The 18103-nt window shown below is 43.7% G+C and overlaps 3 protein-coding genes across 3 annotated transcripts in view; 2 read left to right on the plus strand and 1 right to left on the minus strand.

Moving 5' to 3' along the window:
* Positions 1–566: 566 nt before the first annotated feature.
* On the plus strand, positions 567–11174 carry LOC121586769 (testis-specific serine/threonine-protein kinase 5). Its single transcript, XM_045226425.1, has 8 exons — positions 567–918; positions 1182–1289; positions 1561–1763; positions 8111–8166; positions 8319–8451; positions 8854–8969; positions 10112–10291; positions 10601–11174. Exons 1-8 carry the CDS (start codon positions 712–714, stop codon positions 11071–11073), a joined length of 1476 nt encoding a protein of 491 aa, XP_045082360.1. The 5' UTR covers positions 567–711; the 3' UTR covers positions 11074–11174.
* Positions 11168–17770, minus strand: LOC121586770 (protein HGH1 homolog). The gene is made up of 7 exons (XM_041903742.2): positions 17691–17770; positions 16717–17300; positions 16416–16516; positions 15931–16029; positions 13978–14069; positions 13615–13737; positions 11168–11572 (listed from the first exon to the last, which is right to left on the minus strand). The coding sequence occupies exons 2-7, from the start codon at positions 17256–17258 to the stop codon at positions 11387–11389; spliced, it is 1143 nt and encodes a 380-aa protein (XP_041759676.1). The 5' UTR covers positions 17259–17300; positions 17691–17770; the 3' UTR covers positions 11168–11386.
* Positions 17771–17893: 123 nt separating this feature from the next.
* LOC121586768 (ATP-dependent DNA helicase Q4) overlaps positions 17894–18103 on the plus strand; it is a 30396-nt gene continuing 30186 nt past the window's right edge. Inside the window, exon 1 of the mRNA XM_041903738.2 lies at positions 17894–17993. The gene's annotated coding sequence lies outside the window, so the exon portion shown is untranslated. The remainder of the gene's footprint in view (positions 17994–18103) is intronic.

Consider the following 18103-nt stretch of genomic DNA (forward strand, 5'->3'; position numbering starts at 1 on the left):
AAATTGGCCTCTCCAGCAGGAATAACTAAGTCAATTTCATACTCTTAATTGTTTTCAGCCCTGTATATTAATGTGGGCCTGGGCCAGGGCCAAGGCTGCATCCCAAATGGGATCTTATTCCCTATATAGGGAATAGGGTGCCATTTGGGACGTGGCCCCATGTTTTCCTTGTCATGCATTCCTAATGAGTCCTCCCTCACTCCTGTTGGCCAGACATTTTGATTCATCACATTTTAAATCATCGCTCTATTTAGCAACATTTTTTGGGAGGAGAATGAAATCATTAGTGGAAGGAAAATATGTTGTTTGAATGCACTGAATGCACTGTAATAGCCTTAATTACAATACTGTAGTTAGAGCAAATAATGATAAGCTAATAAATATTACACTCCAGCCTGTAACAATGGATTATCAGCAAATGGTTCCATTCCATTCATGTCGAAGCAAAGAGAACAACCTCAAAATTCTATTTTAGAATTTGTTTGTACTGTATCATTCATGTTGCCATGGAGAAGGTTCCAAATGCATTGTCATCATTTCAGCAAGTTCACACCTTGAGTGTGGGCATGCTTACAGCTAAATATTACAATGATACATATCAAATACCTCAGTCATGCATCAAATCATTTGACTGAGAGCTTAATCTGAGATGCACAGGAAAGGAGATGTAGCCACTAGGAGAGGAAGCGGATTGAAGGTATCTATTTTAGTATGAGTGCAACTGGCACGAGAGTAAAGGACTCTGGGAAGTCGCTTAATGAGAGGACCATAGAGTGTCGAGAGAATGGCTACCTTCTCTCTGGCAAGAAGATTGGGACAGGTGCTTTCTCCAAGGTCTACCTGGGGTACGCTACCCCAAATAAGATCAGCAAGAACTACAAGTTGGCCAATGACCTGAGGAGCAAGAACCACAACATGGTAGTGCAATGTATTTGTTACCATGGTAAAAATCATAAAGAATTCATTCTAAACTTAATTTAATGACCATAACATGTACCCACTTATTGATTTGTTTTTCTTTTTTCTTTTAGCCAGACCGTATGTCCATATTTGCTGGACATATTTCAAAACAATAGTATCTCACTATGACTAGCACTGCAGTCACACTTTGATAACATTGTTGTAGTTTTTGTGAACTGTGTGGATGAGGACATTCAGCCCTACAACCATTCATTTTTCAGGTGGCCATCAAAATCATCTCCATCAACGAGGCTCCCCCAGAATACTCTAAGAAGTTTGTGCACAGAGAGATATATGCTCTGAACGCCACGTACAGACACCCAGGGGTGGTGAGTGTTGTTAAGGTACAAACACCAAACACGTACAGACACCCAGGGGTGGTGAGTGGTGTTAGGGTACAAACACATTTCTTCTTTGATATACGCAAACAAATATAGAGCTAGTTTCCCAGACTATGACTATTCCTAGAATAAAAAGCACCTCCATTGAACATGGTTTTTAGCTAAATCTGGATCCAGGAAACTGGCGCTTAGACACCTAAATGGATCCAGAGTTACTGATTGTATTCTATTAATATGGTGGGTACTCTACTTTGAACAGGTCCAGCTGTATGACATGTTCCGTTCACTGAAGCGGTTCTATCTGATTCTGGAGCTGGCTCTGAGCGGAGACCTTCTAGAACACATCAACGCCGTGTCCCATAGCAAGGGCAGTCCGGGCCTCAGTGAAGAGGAGGCTCGCAGGCTATTCAAACAGATAGTCAACGCCGTCATGCACTGCCATAACAACCACATAGTACACAGGTAACACCTCACTGTCTGCCATAACAACCACATAGTACACAGGTAACACCTCACTGTCTGCCATAACAACCACATAGTACACAGGTAACACCTCACTGTCTGCCATAACAACCACATAGTACACAGGTAACACCTCACTGTCTGCCATAACAACCACGTAGTACACAGGTAACACCTCACTGTCTGTCATAACAACCACATAGTACACAGGTAACACCTCACTGTCTGCCATAACAACCACGAGTACACAGGTAACACCTCACTGTCTGCCATAACAACCACATAGTACACAGGTAACACCTCACTGTCTGCCATAACAACCACATAGTACACAGGTAACACCTCACTGTCTGCCATAACAACCACATAGTACACAGGTAACACCTCACTGTCATAACAACCACATAGTACACAGGTAACACCTCACTGTCTGCCATAACAACCACGTAGTACACAGGTAACACCTCACTGCCTGCCATAACAACCACATAGTACACAGGTAACACCTCACTGTCTGCCATAACAACCACATAGTACACAGGTAACACCTCACTGTCTGCCATAACAACCACGTAGTACACAGGTAACACCTCACTGTCGCATAACAACCACATAGTACACAGGTAACACCTCACTGTCTGTCATAACAACCACATAGTACACAGGTAACACCTCACTGCCATAACAACCACATAGTACACAGGTAACACCTCACTGTCTGCCATAACAACCACATAGTACACAGGTAACACCTCACTGTCTGCCATAACAACCACATAGTACACAGGTAACACCTCACTGTCTGCCATAACAACCACATAGTACACAGGTAACACCTCACTGTCTGCCATAACAACCACATAGTACACAGGTAACACCTCACTGCCATAACAACCACATAGTACACAGGTAACACCTCACTGTCTGCCATAACAACCACATAGTACACAGGTAACACCTCACTGTCATAACAACCACATAGTACACAGGTAACACCTCACTGTCATAACAACCACATAGTACACAGGTAACACCTCACTGCCATAACAACCACATAGTACACAGGTAACACCTCACTGTCTGCCATAACAACCACGTAGTACACAGGTAACACCTCACTGTCTGCCATAACAACCACATAGTACACAGGTAACACCTCACTGTCTGCCATAACAACCACATAGTACACAGGTAACACCTCACTGTCTGCCATAACAACCACGTAGTACACAGGTAACACCTCACTGCCATAACAACCACATAGTACACAGGTAACACCTCACTGTCTGTCATAACAACCACATAGTACACAGGTAACACCTCACTGCCATAACAACCACATAGTACACAGGTAACACCTCACTGTCTGCCATAACAACCACATAGTACACAGGTAACACCTCACTGTCTGCCATAACAACCACGTAGTACACAGGTAACACCTCACTGTCTGCCATAACAACCACATAGTACACAGGTAACACCTCACTGTCTGCCATAACAACCACATAGTACACAGGTAACACCTCACTGTCATAACAACCACATAGTACACAGGTAACACCTCACTGTCATAACAACCACATAGTACACAGGTAACACCTCACTGTCTGTCATAACAACCACATAGTACACAGGTAACACCTCACTGCCATAACAACCACATAGTACACAGGTAACACCTCACTGTCTGCCATAACAACCACATAGTACACAGGTAACACCTCACTGTCTGCCATAACAACCACATAGTACACAGGTAACACCTCACTGCCATAACAACCACATAGTACACAGGTAACACCTCACTGCCATAACAACCACATAGTACACAGGTAACACCTCACTGTCTGCCATAACAACCACATAGTACACAGGTAACACCTCACTGCCATAACAACCACATAGTACACAGGTAACACCTCACTGTCTGCCATAACAACCACATAGTACACAGGTAACACCTCACTGTCTGTCATAACAACCACATAGTACACAGGTAACACCTCACTGTCTGTCATAACAACCACATAGTACACAGGTAACACCTCACTGTCTGCCATAACAACCACATAGTACACAGGTAACACCTCACTGTCTGCCATAACAACCACGTAGTACACAGGTAACACCTCACTGCCATAACAACCACATAGTACACAGGTAACACCTCACTGTCTGCCATAACAACCACATAGTACACAGGTAACACCTCACTGTCTGCCATAACAACCACATAGTACACAGGTAACACCTCACTGTCTGCCATAACAACCACAGAGTACACAGGTAACACCTCACTGTCTGCCATAACAACCACGTAGTACACAGGTAACACCTCACTGCCATAACAACCACATAGTACACAGGTAACACCTCACTGCCATAACAACCACATAGTACACAGGTAACACCTCACTGTCTGCCATAACAACCACATAGTACACAGGTAACACCTCACTGTCTGCCATAACAACCACATAGTACACAGGTAACACCTCACTGCCATAACAACCACGTAGTACACAGGTAACACCTCACTGTCTGCCATAACAACCACATAGTACACAGGTAACACCTCACTGTCTGTCATAACAACCACATAGTACACAGGTAACACCTCACTGCCATAACAACCACATAGTACACAGGTAACACCTCACTGCCATAACAACCACATAGTACACAGGTAACACCTCACTGCCATAACAACCACGTAGTACACAGGTAACACCTCACTGCCATAACAACCACATAGTACACAGGTAACACCTCACTGCCATAACAACCACATAGTACACAGGTAACACCTCACTGTCTGTCATAACAACCACATAGTACACAGGTAACACCTCACTGTCTGCCATAACAACCACATAGTACACAGGTAACACCTCACTGTCTGTCATAACAACCACATAGTACACAGGTAACACCTCACTGTCTGCCATAACAACCACATAGTACACAGGTAACACTTCACTGTTGCCATAACAACCACATAGTACACAGGTAACACCTCACTGTCTGCCATAACAACCACATAGTACACAGGTAACACCTCACTGATAAAGCTGCCATAACAACCACATAGTACACAGGTAACACCTCACTGTCTGTCATAACAACCACATAGTACACAGGTAACACCTCACTGCCATAACAACCACATAGTACACAGGTAACACCTCACTGCCATAACAATCACATAGTACACAGGTAACACCTCACTGTCATAACAACCACATAGTACACAGGTAACACCTCACTGCCATAACAACCACATAGTACACAGGTAACACCTCACTGTTGCCATAACAACCACATAGTACACAGGTAACACCTCACTGTCTGCCATAACAACCACATAGTACACAGGTAACACCTCACTGTCTGCCATAACAACCACATAGTACACAGGTAACACCTCACTGTCATAACAACCACATAGTAAACAGGTAACACCTCACTGTCTGCCATAACAACCACATAGTACACAGGTAACACCTCACTGCCATAACAATCACATAGTACACAGGTAACACCTCACTGTCTGCCATAACAACCACATAGTACACAGGTAACACCTCACTGTCATAACAACCACATAGTACACAGGTAACACCTCACTGTCATAACAACCACATAGTACACAGGTAACACCTCACTGCCATAACAACCACATAGTACACAGGTAACACCTCACTGTCTGCCATAACAACCACATAGTACACAGGTAACACCTCACTGCTGTTGCTGCAACAATCTGATTCCATATCTGCAAAATCACAGGTAATGCCAACAGCATCATATGTTGTCGAGTAAAACCACAACAATCACATATTGTAGTTTACAGGTATTACTACAGCAACCAAACACAGGAAATACCACAGCAACCAAACACAGGAAATACCACAGCAATCATACATACAGTTGAAGTTGGAAGTTTACATACACTTAGGTTGGAGTCATTAAAACTTGTTTTTCAACCACTCCACAAATTTCTTGTTAACAAACTATAGTTTTGGCAAGTCGGTTAGGACATCTACTTTGTGCATGACACAAGTAATTTTTCCAACAATTGTTTACAGACAGATTATTTCCTTATAACTCACTGTATCACAATTCCAGTTGGCCATTTCAAGGCCTACCTTCAAACTAGGTGCCTCTTTGCTTGACATCATGGGAAAATCAAAAGAAATCAGCCAAGACCTCAGAAAAAAATTTGTAGACCTCCACAAGTCTGGTTCATCCTTGGGAGCAATTTCCAAACACCTAAAGGTACCACGTTCATCTGTACAAACAATAGTACGCAAGTTTAAACACCATGGGAGCATGCAGCCGTCATACCGCTCAGGAAGGAGACGGGTTCTGTCTCCTAGAGATGAACGTACTTTGGTGCGAAAAGTGCAAATCAATCCCAGAACAACAGCAAAGGACCTTGTGAAGATGCTGGAGGAAACAGGTACAAAAGTATATATATCCACAGTAAAACGAGTCCTATATCGACAACCTGAAAGGCTGCTCAGCAAGGAAGAAGCCACTGCTCCAAAACCGCCATAAAAAGCCAGACTACGGTTTGCAACTGCACATGGGGACAAAGATCATACTTTTTGGAGAAATGTCCTCTGGTCTGACGAAACAAAAATAGAACTGTTTGGCCATAATGACCATCGTTATGTTTGGAGGAAAAAGGGGGTCGCTTGCAAGCCGAAGAACACCATCCCAACCGTGAAGCACAGGGGTGGCAGCATCATGCTGTGGGGGTGCTTTGCTGCAGGAGGGACTGGTGCACTTCACAAAATAGATGGCATCATGAGGAAGGAAAATTATGAGGATATATTGAAGCAACATCTCAAGACATCAGTCAGGAAGTTAAAGCTTGGTCGCAAATGGGTCTTCCAAATGGACAATGACCCCAAGCATACTTCCAAAGTTGTGGCAAAATGGCTTAAGGACAACAAAGTCAAGGTATTGGAGTGGCCATCACAGAGCCCTGACCTCAATCCTATAGAACATTTGTGGGCAGAACTGAAAAAAAAGTGTGTGCGAGCAAGGAGGCCTACAAACCAGACTCAGTTACACCAGCTCTGTCAGGAGGAATGGGCCAAAATTCACCCAACTTATTGTGGGAAGCTGGTGGACAGCTACCCGAAATGTTTGACCCAAGTTAATTAATTTAAAGGCAATGCTACCAAATACTAATTGAGCTAAGGTGTATGTAAACTTCCGACTTCAACTGTAGGTAACACAACTGCAACCAAACACAGGTAATACCACAGCAACCAAACACAGGTAATACCATAGCAACAAAACACAGGTAAAACCATAGCAACAAAACACAGGTAATACAATAGCAACCAAATACGGGTAATACCACAGCAACCAAACACGGGTAATACCACAGCAACCAAACACGGGTAATACCACAGCAACCAAACACAGGTAATACCACAGCAACCAAACACAGGTAAAACCATAGCAACAAAACACAGGTAATACAATAGCAACCAAATACGGGTAATACCACAGCAACCAAACACGGGTAATACCACAGCAACCAAACACGGGTAATACCACAGCAACCAAACACAGGTAATACCACAGCAACCAAACACAGGTAATACCATAGCAACCAAACACAGGTAATACCATAGCAACCAAACACAGGTAATACCATAGCAACCAAACACAGGTAATACCAGAGGTGGGACAAAGTCATTGTTATGCAAGTCACAAGTAAGTCTCAAGTCTTTGCCCTCGAGTCCCGAGTCAATTCGAGTCAAAGATGAGGCAAGTCCCAAGTCGAGTCAAAAGTCAAAGCCATCAAGTCTCAAGTCGAGTCCAAAGTCCTACATTTTAGTTTCGAGTCATTTCAAGTCCTCTTAGCAAGCCTTTGCAAGTCATTACAAGTCCTCGTAGCAAGTCTTCTCGAGTCATAAGGCGCAAGTCCAAGTCAAGTCACGAGTCATTGATGTTAAAGTCCAAGTCGAGTTGCAAGTCTTTGTACATTTTGTCGAGTCGAGTCTGAAGTCATCAAATTCATGACTCGAGTCTGACTCGAGTCCAAGTCACATGACTCGAGTCCACACCTCTGGGTAATACCATAGCAAAAAAACACAAGTAATACCACAGCAACCAAACACGGGTAATACCACAGCACAGCAACCAAACACAGGTAATACCATAGCAACCAAACACAGGTAATACCACAGCAACCAAACGCAGGTAATCAAGCACTGTTGCTGCCTGCCACACCCAGATTACTCAGAGGTAATGTCAATATTTCTTGCAGTCACATGACTTGCAACACCTGTCTTTTTAATGTATTTTCTATTCCTTTCCAGAGACCTGAAATGTGAAAACATACTTTTGGATGAGCAAGGATTTGTGAAATTGACTGGTAAAATAACCATGAACTCCCCTACCCATCTCACCAGACAGTGTTTTTTAATCAATTGTATAGTAAACCATGTGTATCACTGACTCTGTGTGTGTGTGTGTGTGTGTGTGTGTGTGTGTGTGTGTGTGTGCTATTTGTGCTGTGCCTGGCAGACTTTGGCTTTGCCAACCACTACACAGACAGGAGTGCTTTGATGAACACGTTCTGTGGCTCGGTGGCCTACACTGCCCCAGAGATCCTGCTGTCTCGCAAGTACAACGGAGAACAAGCTGACCTGTGGAGCCTGTGAGTCATCAGAGATTGCTTCTCAAATGGTCCCCTATTCCCTATATAGAACACTACTTTTATCCAGGGCCTATAGGGCTCTTGTCAAAAGTAGTGCACTATATAAGGAATAGGGGACCATTTGGGACTCAGCCTCGACAAGTGTCACACTTCATTAAATAGCTAAATTAGTATCCTCCAATGATGTCTACTGTTATTTTACTGCTGTTCTTTAGTTATTTGCTTTTATTATTAAAAATTATTATTAATAATAATAATAATAATAATAATAATAAATGCATTGTTGGTTAAGGGCTTGTAAGGGGGCATCACATATCACTGTCATAGTTTTGAACACAACTGTGTTCTCTTGTCTGGTTACTGGAAGTTAGTTGGCCTCATGTGTCTTCTCTCCGTGTCCAGAGGGGTGATTCTATATGCCATGGTCACAGGGAAGCTGCCCTACCATGAGAAGCACCCCCGCAAACTGGTCCAACTCATCAGGAAAGAGCTGCCGTTCCACCAGCCAGTTTCCCTAGGTATTCTGCCAGTAATCAACAAGGGCCATATCCATAAAGCATCCCGGTGTAGGAGTGCTGCTCTGCGATCAGGTCCGCCCTGTCTAAGTAATCTTAGTCCTTAAAGATTTAGAAAGCCAACCTGATCCTAGAACAGCACTTTTACTTTGAGATGCTTTTTGGACACGGGCCCTGGTCTGTAAAATGTTTATTCGAATTTTTTTAAAACACTTATCTGGTCCTGAAGCCCACTTCTCCATTCCACCACTACGAATGCCTTGGAAAGAAAGCGCACCCAAATTAGCTTCAGCCCAGCTTGAAAAAAAATTAAAATATGAATGCCGTCATCAATTACTGAAATTATACATTTGTATAATTATTATAGAACGGTGGTGATGTAAAGTGAAAAGAAAAGCGATTATTTTTGTTGGACGTGAGCCTGTCTTTACTTGTTGACGTTAATTTAAAGTCAATAAAACTACTTTGCCATAAAAAGCTGTAGTCCTAATGTCTCCTGGCTGTAGTCCTAATGTCCCCTGGCTATAGTCCTAATGTCCCCAGGCTGTAGTCCTAATGTCCCCTGGCTGTAGTCCTAATGTCCCCTGGCTATAGTCCTAATGTCCCCAGGCTATAGTCCTAATGTCCCCAGGCTGTAGTCCTAATGTCCCCAGGCTCTAGTCCTAATGTCCCCTGGCTGTAGTCCTAATGTCCCCTGGCTCTAGTCCTAATGTCCCCAGGCTGTAGTCCTAATGTCCCCAGGCTCTAGTCCTAATGTCCCCAGGCTGTAGTCCTAATGTCCCCTGGCTGTAGTCCTAATGTCCCCTGGCTGTAGTCCTAATGTCCCCAGGCTGTAGTCCTAATGTCCCCAGGCTCTAGTCCTAATGTCCCCAGGCTCTAGTCCTAATGTCCCCTGGTTGTAGTCCTAATGTCCCCTGGCTCTAGTCCTAATGTCCCCTGGTTGTAGTCCTAATGTCCCCAGGCTGTAGTCCTAATGTCCCCAGGCTGTAGTCCTAATGTCCCCTGGCTGTAGTCCTAATGTCCCCTGGCTGTAGTCCTAATGTCCCCTGGCTGTAGTCCTAATGTCCCCTGGCTGTAGTCCTAATGTCCTCCTACTGTCCCCTGGCTGTAGTCCTACTGTCCCCTGGCTGTCTGTGCTCCTCCAGGCTGCCAGGACCTGATTAAGAAGCTGTTACAATGGCAGCCCCCAGCCCGCCTGCCCCTGGCCCAGGTCAACACACACCAGTGGATGATGCCCTCCATGACCGGCCTGCTCAACAAGCTCCGTGCCACCAAGAGTGACATCCCCAACAAGAATAAAGCCCTGGACAAGAAGCTTAAAGATGGTGACATGTCCCTCCATAAATGGCACCCTATTTCCTATACAGTGCACTACTTTCCTATGGGCTCTGGTCAAAAGTAGTGCACTATATAGGGAATAGGGTCCCATTTGGAACGGGCACATGGTCTTAGTTTGGTTCATTACTTCAAGCATGTTAACGTATTATTATTTAGATGGCATGACATTTCTGTAAAGAACTGTTATACATCCTGTAACGTGGATATCTAGCAGTATGTAGCCTATTGTACATAGTCTATTTAAACCAGCTTATAAACTGTTATAACCTCAGTCTACCTGGCATGTTGAAATACAGAGCCCACTGGATGTGTAACAAGCCGCTCCTGGCACTTGGGCCCTGGCACCCCCACCCATCCATCCTTCAGACACAGCCACACAAGTCTGCCTGAGAGGCCCCACCGGACTGTAGTGGTCCCCCACCACCACTATCGCCCCGGGGCCAGCAGCGCAGGCTGCCATCGCCGTGAACCTCCACAGGAGAAGAGAGAGGAGCCGCCCTGCCCCAAGCCCCCCTCGGTCTCCCCCTGTCGGCTCCTTTTGCGACCCACTCAGATCCAGAGCACCAACTCCAACCGCCTCTTTGTGACCCGGCCCCGCCCGCCCTTCACCCCCAAGCCCTTCCACAACCTACCTAACTTCAGGAAGCCCGGCTCGGCCCATAAGGACCAGAGGCCCAACGGGCCGCTGCACAGCCTCTCAGGTAAACTGGCTGACAGGAGCAGCTGCCTCAAGCAGCCTGAGGGTTCCTACTCCTGGGTACTAACCTAGGGGGCTGCTAACCATGGATTATGTTACCATGGACAACTATGGGCTCAAATGTGATTCTACAGAAGCAAAAAAAAATCAAGCACAGACTCTTTTCTTTAAAAATAAAATGAGATGATTTTAATGGATCCTTGACTTTTGTCGTCTGAATTTACATGACGTGAAAATACAACACAGTCCTTCCCGACTCCTGTTTGCATGCAGTTTGTTGTTGTGATGGTGAGAATAATCTTCTGTTCATTCCAGTCAGCAGTTGGTTTGGTTCCATTGTTCATCAAAATGGTGGCTCAGATGAAATGTAGAAAATACCTCCTTGCTACATCATCCTCACTATGCCAGCACACTGCTGGGGCTTGTCTGGATTCAACAGATCTTCCTGGTCCTTCTCCAACTGCTCCTGCTCCTGGGCATCCATGTCTTTGAGCTTCACCTCCACGTCCTCAGGAATCTCCACCTCCAACAGGTTCTCCATGCCTGGCTCCGGCTCGTCCCCGATCAGCACCTGGCAGAGAGAGAGAGAGACACACACACACAAAAAAAAGGATACATCAATGCTGGTGGCAAACATATTAACAACAGCTTGACCCTTATTCTCAGTCGAAAGCTGTCTGGTATTCCCTGGAATTAAGAACTTGCGATCCAGCATTTTGGCTACTTTAAGTGAAAAACAGTAGAGACAAAATATTCCAATGACATCCTCAACATTACTGCAGACTGGAATTGACAACGAATTAGCTCAAGAAACGTCAAAACGGCATCAGGACTTACTCCAGAAAATGTACGAAAAAGTGGAAAAAGAGGGCTTTTTAAGTAATATGATAAAATGTTACAGCCTTGTTATCCGCAAGATTCAGCATAAAAATACCATTAGTCTTAGATAAATATAATGCTCGGATTTCAACTCGCTAGATTTATATGCTTTATGACTGTGATTAAACTGTCTGGGTAGCTAAAAGACTGAACTCGTGCTTCTGGACCAGAACTCAAAAGGGATCTCCTAGCTGTTATGGAGTGTATCAGGGGGTTTCATCCGAGACTGAGTAACATCTTTTCCACTCAGTCGTTCCCCACTACCAGACTGCCACCTTTTCCACTCAGTCGTTCCCCACTACCAGACTGCCACCGCAGAGCAGGCACTATGCAGGGAAGGAACAGTGGAAGCTTTTTCCAGCCAATCAGAACATCCTGTCTGTGTCCTAAATGGACGCCTATAATGCACTACTTTTGACCAAGGCCCATAGGGCACTGGTTAAAAGTAGTGCACTATGTAGGGACTAGGGTGCCATTTGGGATGCAACTCAATTTTCTCAGTCAGTCGCTGCTGCAAATTTCAGCACTCGAGAGTATTGAGATGTCATGAGATTGATTGGCGTTGTAGACTGGGGTGTCTTACCAAGCACAACAAGAAGCCATGCAATTCCTGAATGTACTGGTTACCAAGGTGCCATGACGACAGCTGGAAAATCTGGACTTGCTTGTGAATACCACAGCAGCTGCTCACCATGAGGTTGCTCTGGGTTGATTTACTAGGGTAAACCTAAACCCTGACTGCAGACCTCAGAATTACGGAAACCGTTTGTTGATCTTAGTACAAACCTAACACACATTAAAATTACTATAAATTATACACTGAGTATACAAAACATTAAGGACACCTGCTCTTTCCATGACAGACTGACCAGGTGAAAGCTATGATCCCTTATTGGATGTCCTTTGTTATTTTTTTTTAGTCATTTAGCAGACGCTCTTATCCAGAGCGACTTACAGTTAGTGAGTGCATCATTTTATTTTATTTTTTTCATACTGGTCCCCCGTGGGAAACAAACCCACAACCCTGGCGTTGCAAACGCCATGCTCTACCAACTGAGCTACACTGTAGCTCCTTTGTTAAATCCACTTCAATCAGTGTAGATGAAGGGGAGGAGACAGGTTAAAGCAGGATGGAAACCCTACCTCTAAGGAATACCTGGGATAGTATAAAACTAATCATTCTACCTCTACCCCCCCAAAAAAATTTTTTTATTAGGAAACATTTATAAATATACTCTAAAAAATAAGATTGGTTGTCCCACTGGCTATCATAAGGTGAATGCACCAATTTGTAAGTCGCTCTGGATAAGAGTGTCTGCTAAATGATGTAAATGTAAGGATGTTTAAGCCTTGAGACAACTGAGACATGGATTGTGTATGTGTGCTATTCAGAGGGTGAATGGGCAAGACAAAATATTTAAGTGCCTTTGAACGGGGTATGGTAGTAGGTGCCAGGCACACCGGTTTGTGTCAAGAACTGCAATGCTGCTGGGTTTTTCACGCTCAACAGTTTCCCGTGTGTATCAAGAATGGTCCACCAACCAAAGGACATCCAGCCAACTTGACACAACTGTGAGAAGCATTGGAATCAACATTGGCCAGCATCCCTGCTTGACACCTTGTAGAGTCCATGCTCAGACGAATTGAGGCTATTCTTAGGGCAAGGGGGGTGCAATTCAATATTAGGAAGGTGTTCCTAATGTTTGGTATACTCAGTGTATATTTGTAGTTTACCTGTATAAGCTTCTCGCAAGCAGCGGCCACGTGAGGTTCCTTTTCCCAGTTGTGGAACTCCCTCATGATGGCGTAGGTGTTCTTGGCCTTCAGAATCTGCCGGCCCACTTTGGTAGCCGTCAGCTGGGTGCATCAAGAGAAAACGTCAAGTTAGGAGTATTTCCAGCTGTTAAAAACAGATTGGATTGTACAGAAACTGAGCTTTTCTGGTTTAGTGACAAAGATGGTTAAGTGTTGGAGCTAGAAACAAAGCATTTCGCTGCACCTGCGATAACATCTGCAAATCTGTGAACGTGACCAATAAGCTTTGATTTGAAGTGTTGTTGGAAGCATGGCATGGTATTGACTCCAGGTGACACCAACCAGTATCAGGGTCTCAATGAGCATCTTGCGAATGTCGGGATCCTCCTCTCTTTTCTTGTCCTCTGGTAAGTACTGGAGATCGACAGGTAACCCTTCATTGAATAGGAATAAATGTACCATCAGTATTAGGCTACATTTCTAATGCAGATATCTTACTGTATTACTTAGCAGTAGGCTATATCAATGAGTTAAAGTGTTTTAATCAATACACAGTGCCTTGAAATTCCACCTGCACAGAACAAACACATTGCGCCCTATGGAGGAGCGGGCAACTGCAGCAGACATGCTCATGCCACAAGTACAATGATTTCCTGTTGTGGCTGGGAATAGGAATGAGCTCTGAATCCTAATCATTAGTGGGTAAAATGTCCAACTGACTCAAAGTCGGGGGAACTGCAGTGGGGTCGCCAAAATGTTTTGGGGGAGGAGGGGGGACAATAAATTAAGAGTACAGATTATTGTATGGGACAATATACTTATTTTGGTAGTTAGGATCCCCATTAGCTGTTGCGAAAGCAGCAGCTACTCTTCCTGGGGTCCACACAAAACATGACATAATACAGAACATTAATAGACAAGAACAGCTCAAGGACAGAAAATGTACAAACGTTTTTGAGAAAGACAATTTGAAATAAAATTGTATTGAGTACATTTATTTATTGGTTTCTTTTCATTTTGATAAGAGATAAAAATTAAATAAATTGAAGGTTATTTGTTGATGTAAAAATTATATGATTTTAAGGTTGTCATTAGATTTGGTGGGATCGCAATAAATTCTTGGGGAAAAAATGGGGTCCCCAGAAATTCAGGCCCCCCCAAAATTGGGGTTCCCGCTGAAAAAGTTTGAGTATCACTGCTCTAACCTGTCTACTAACTAACCTGTTATATCAGTGTCTACTAACTAACCTGTTATATCAGTGTCTACTAACTAACCTGTTATATCAGTGTCTACTAACTAACCTGTTATATCAGTGTCTACTAACTAACCTGTTATATCAGTGTCTACTAACTAACCTGTTATATCAGTGTCTACTAACTAACCGGTTATGTAAGTGTCTACTAACTAACCTGTTATATCAGTGTCTACTAACTAACCTGTTATATCAGTGTCTACTAACTAACCTGTTATATCAGTGTCTACTAACTAACCTGTTATATCAGTGTCTACTAACTAACCTGTTATATCAGTGTCTACTAACTAACCTGTTATATCAGTGTCTACTAACTAACCTGTTATATCAGTGTCTACTAACTAACCTGTTATATCAGTGTCTACTAACTAACCTGTTATATCAGTGTCTACTAACTAACCTGTTATGTCAGTGTCTACTAACTAACCTGTTATATCAGTGTCTACTAACTAACCTGTTATATCAGTGTCTACTAACTAACCTGTTATATCAGTGTCTACTAACTAACCTGTTATATCAGTGTCTACTAACTAACCTGTTATATCAGTGTCTACTAACTAACCTGTTATATCAGTGTCTACTAACTAACCTGTTATATCAGTGTCTACTAACTAACCTGTTATATCAGTGTCTACTAACTAACCTGTTATATCAGTGTCTACTAACTAACCTGTTATGTCAGTGTCTACTAACTAACCTGTTATATCAGTGTCTACTAACTAACCTGTTATATCAGTGTCTACTAACTAACCTGTTATATCAGTGTCTACTAACTAACCTGTTATATCAGTGTCTACTAACTAACCTGTTATATCAGTGTCTACTAACTAACCTGTTATATCAGTGTCTACTAACTAGAAAAAAAAGGTTGAATACCACTGGTCTAGGGGCAACTTCACCCTACTCCTTAGGGCCCGAGGATGTATTTAAGGACTGTTGGAACATCTGAAATCACAGTGCCTGGTACAGTATATGACATGCTGTATGTTCTACAGGGAGATGAGAAACTTGTTGCCATGGTGTTGTGTGATGTCATCCTTACCTTCATTCTCCTCGTCAGACAGTTCCTCGGGCCCAGCGAGAGGCAGCAACAGGAAAGGCAGAATGTCCACCGGATCACTCAGCAACCACTCATGATGAGCTGGGGGAAATCGGAAGAGATATCCAAATCAGGAACATTTTTTCTATTACACATTCTTGGAAACATATGCTACAAGGTCAAAGGTCAACATAACTAGAACGTTTACTGAAAATTAATTATACTCAATTCAACACAAAACGGGCATGAACTCTGTAAATGTAAGGATGGTCCTCTGTAGCTCAGCTGGTAGAGCACGGCGCTTGTAACGCCAAGGTAGTGTGTTCGATCCCCGGGACCACCCATACACAAAAATGTATGCACGCATGACTGTACGTCGCTTTGGATAAAAGCGTCTGCTAAATGGCATATTATTATTATATTACCTAGGAAGGTTAGAAATGACTGTCCTACAGCCATTAACATGCATGTCTCTTTTCGTCCCTTACCATGGTCAAAGCAACAATTTCTCAGAGTGCCAATGACTCCCCCTCGTCTGATTGTTGAGGCCTCGTATTGCATGTAGGGAAGGAGTCTCTGCACTACACACCTGTGGACCATCAAACATACACACAAAGAACGGTCATCATCATTGGACAGGGAACAGATAGGAAACACTTATGGGGCAGGAAAATGATATTTTACATCTCTTTAGGCCTGTATAGCATGCGTTACCGGATGATGAGAAAAGTCAAAAGACATAACCTAGCCTAAACCTGGATCTCATGAGCTAAGCACCCAGCCACTGACCTCTCCCTATCCAGGATAAAGTGTCTGGTCTCGGGCAGCTGAGTCAGGTTGGAGAGGAGGGGGCCCAGGTAATGGAGCGATGCCTGCTTGTTGTAGCCCTCAGTGCAGAATATTTCCACTATCTGCGTCAGACCTATCTCCTGCTCCTGCATAACCTTAAACACCTCTTTACATGTCTTCACGTGCCGCGACAGGTTAGTAAGGATCGTACAGATACGGTCTGCAAACATAAACTCTGGGTCCAGGAGGTTTTTAAACAACGTAGGGAGGAAGTCAACGTCTTTCACCAGCGGTTGGTGCATGGTCTCGTCAGCCGAGAGGTTGATGAGAGAGTGGTAACAGTCTTTGACGATAGCAATAGAGGGGTCGGTGGTGAGGGTCACCAGGGCTTTAAGGAAGTCCGGTTTTGACTGTAGGTAGCGACAGCCGTCCCGGTTGCCAGATAGGCCCAGGATGTACTCTGTGGCCTGGCCCTTGACATCCGGCCTGGTGTTCAGGGTGAGGAAGGACAGCAGCTCTTTGGCCTCCACGTCACTCAGCATGATGGTGGACAGGCAATGGGTGATGATCAATCCAAATATTCACTAATCCAAAAATGGACAGTCACAAGATACAGGGTTACAATTCCACAAGTGTAAAGAAAGCAAGCTACAAAGACAGAGGGAAATGAGCCCAATGTACCTAGAGAACACAACATAAACATACAACATGGCGAATATAAATGACAAAGTCAGTAAAGGTTACATTAAACTCATGCTGTCACATAAGCTAGCATGATCATCACCGAGTCCTTTGGTGCTAGCTAGTCGGTCGAACATGGGTTAACGTTAGTTTTTATATCTCAGGCGATATAAAACCACCCGACTTCCTTGAATGTTAAATAGATTGAAAACAACGTAGCTAGCTGGCTTGATACATAATCGACCGTGCAGTTCTGTAACGTTTATGAAATATTTATTGTGACGCACACTCACCTCATCCACATGGACCTTTACACGCTGATAAATACGTACTTCCGTATTTTTAACTAAAATGTTGCGTCTCCAATAGGATTACAGATAACAGAGATATATTACGCCTTCTAAAGTACTCCTTAGTTCTGACTGGTTTTATTTTCTCAGCAGCCTTTCGATTGGTAGATTACTGTATGTCATTTCACAGCGCGCTAAAATTGTGGAAACAACATCTGCTCCGCACGATATATCATTCTCCCGGTGTAAGAAGCTGATTTAGGCTCTTTCACGGTGGCGTTTAGGATTCTTATTTCCAGCAGTCAGGTAAGAAACGTCGAATTTATTTTGCTTGAGATTACGGTCTTCGGGGACTTTTTGAACCCACTGTTGTAGCAAATATCTTTTTTAAGCTAACAAATTGGTCTTTCTCCAAT

This window comes from Coregonus clupeaformis, chromosome 17, assembly GCF_020615455.1.
Source record: "Coregonus clupeaformis isolate EN_2021a chromosome 17, ASM2061545v1, whole genome shotgun sequence".
Taxonomy (NCBI): Eukaryota; Metazoa; Chordata; class Actinopteri; order Salmoniformes; family Salmonidae; genus Coregonus; species Coregonus clupeaformis.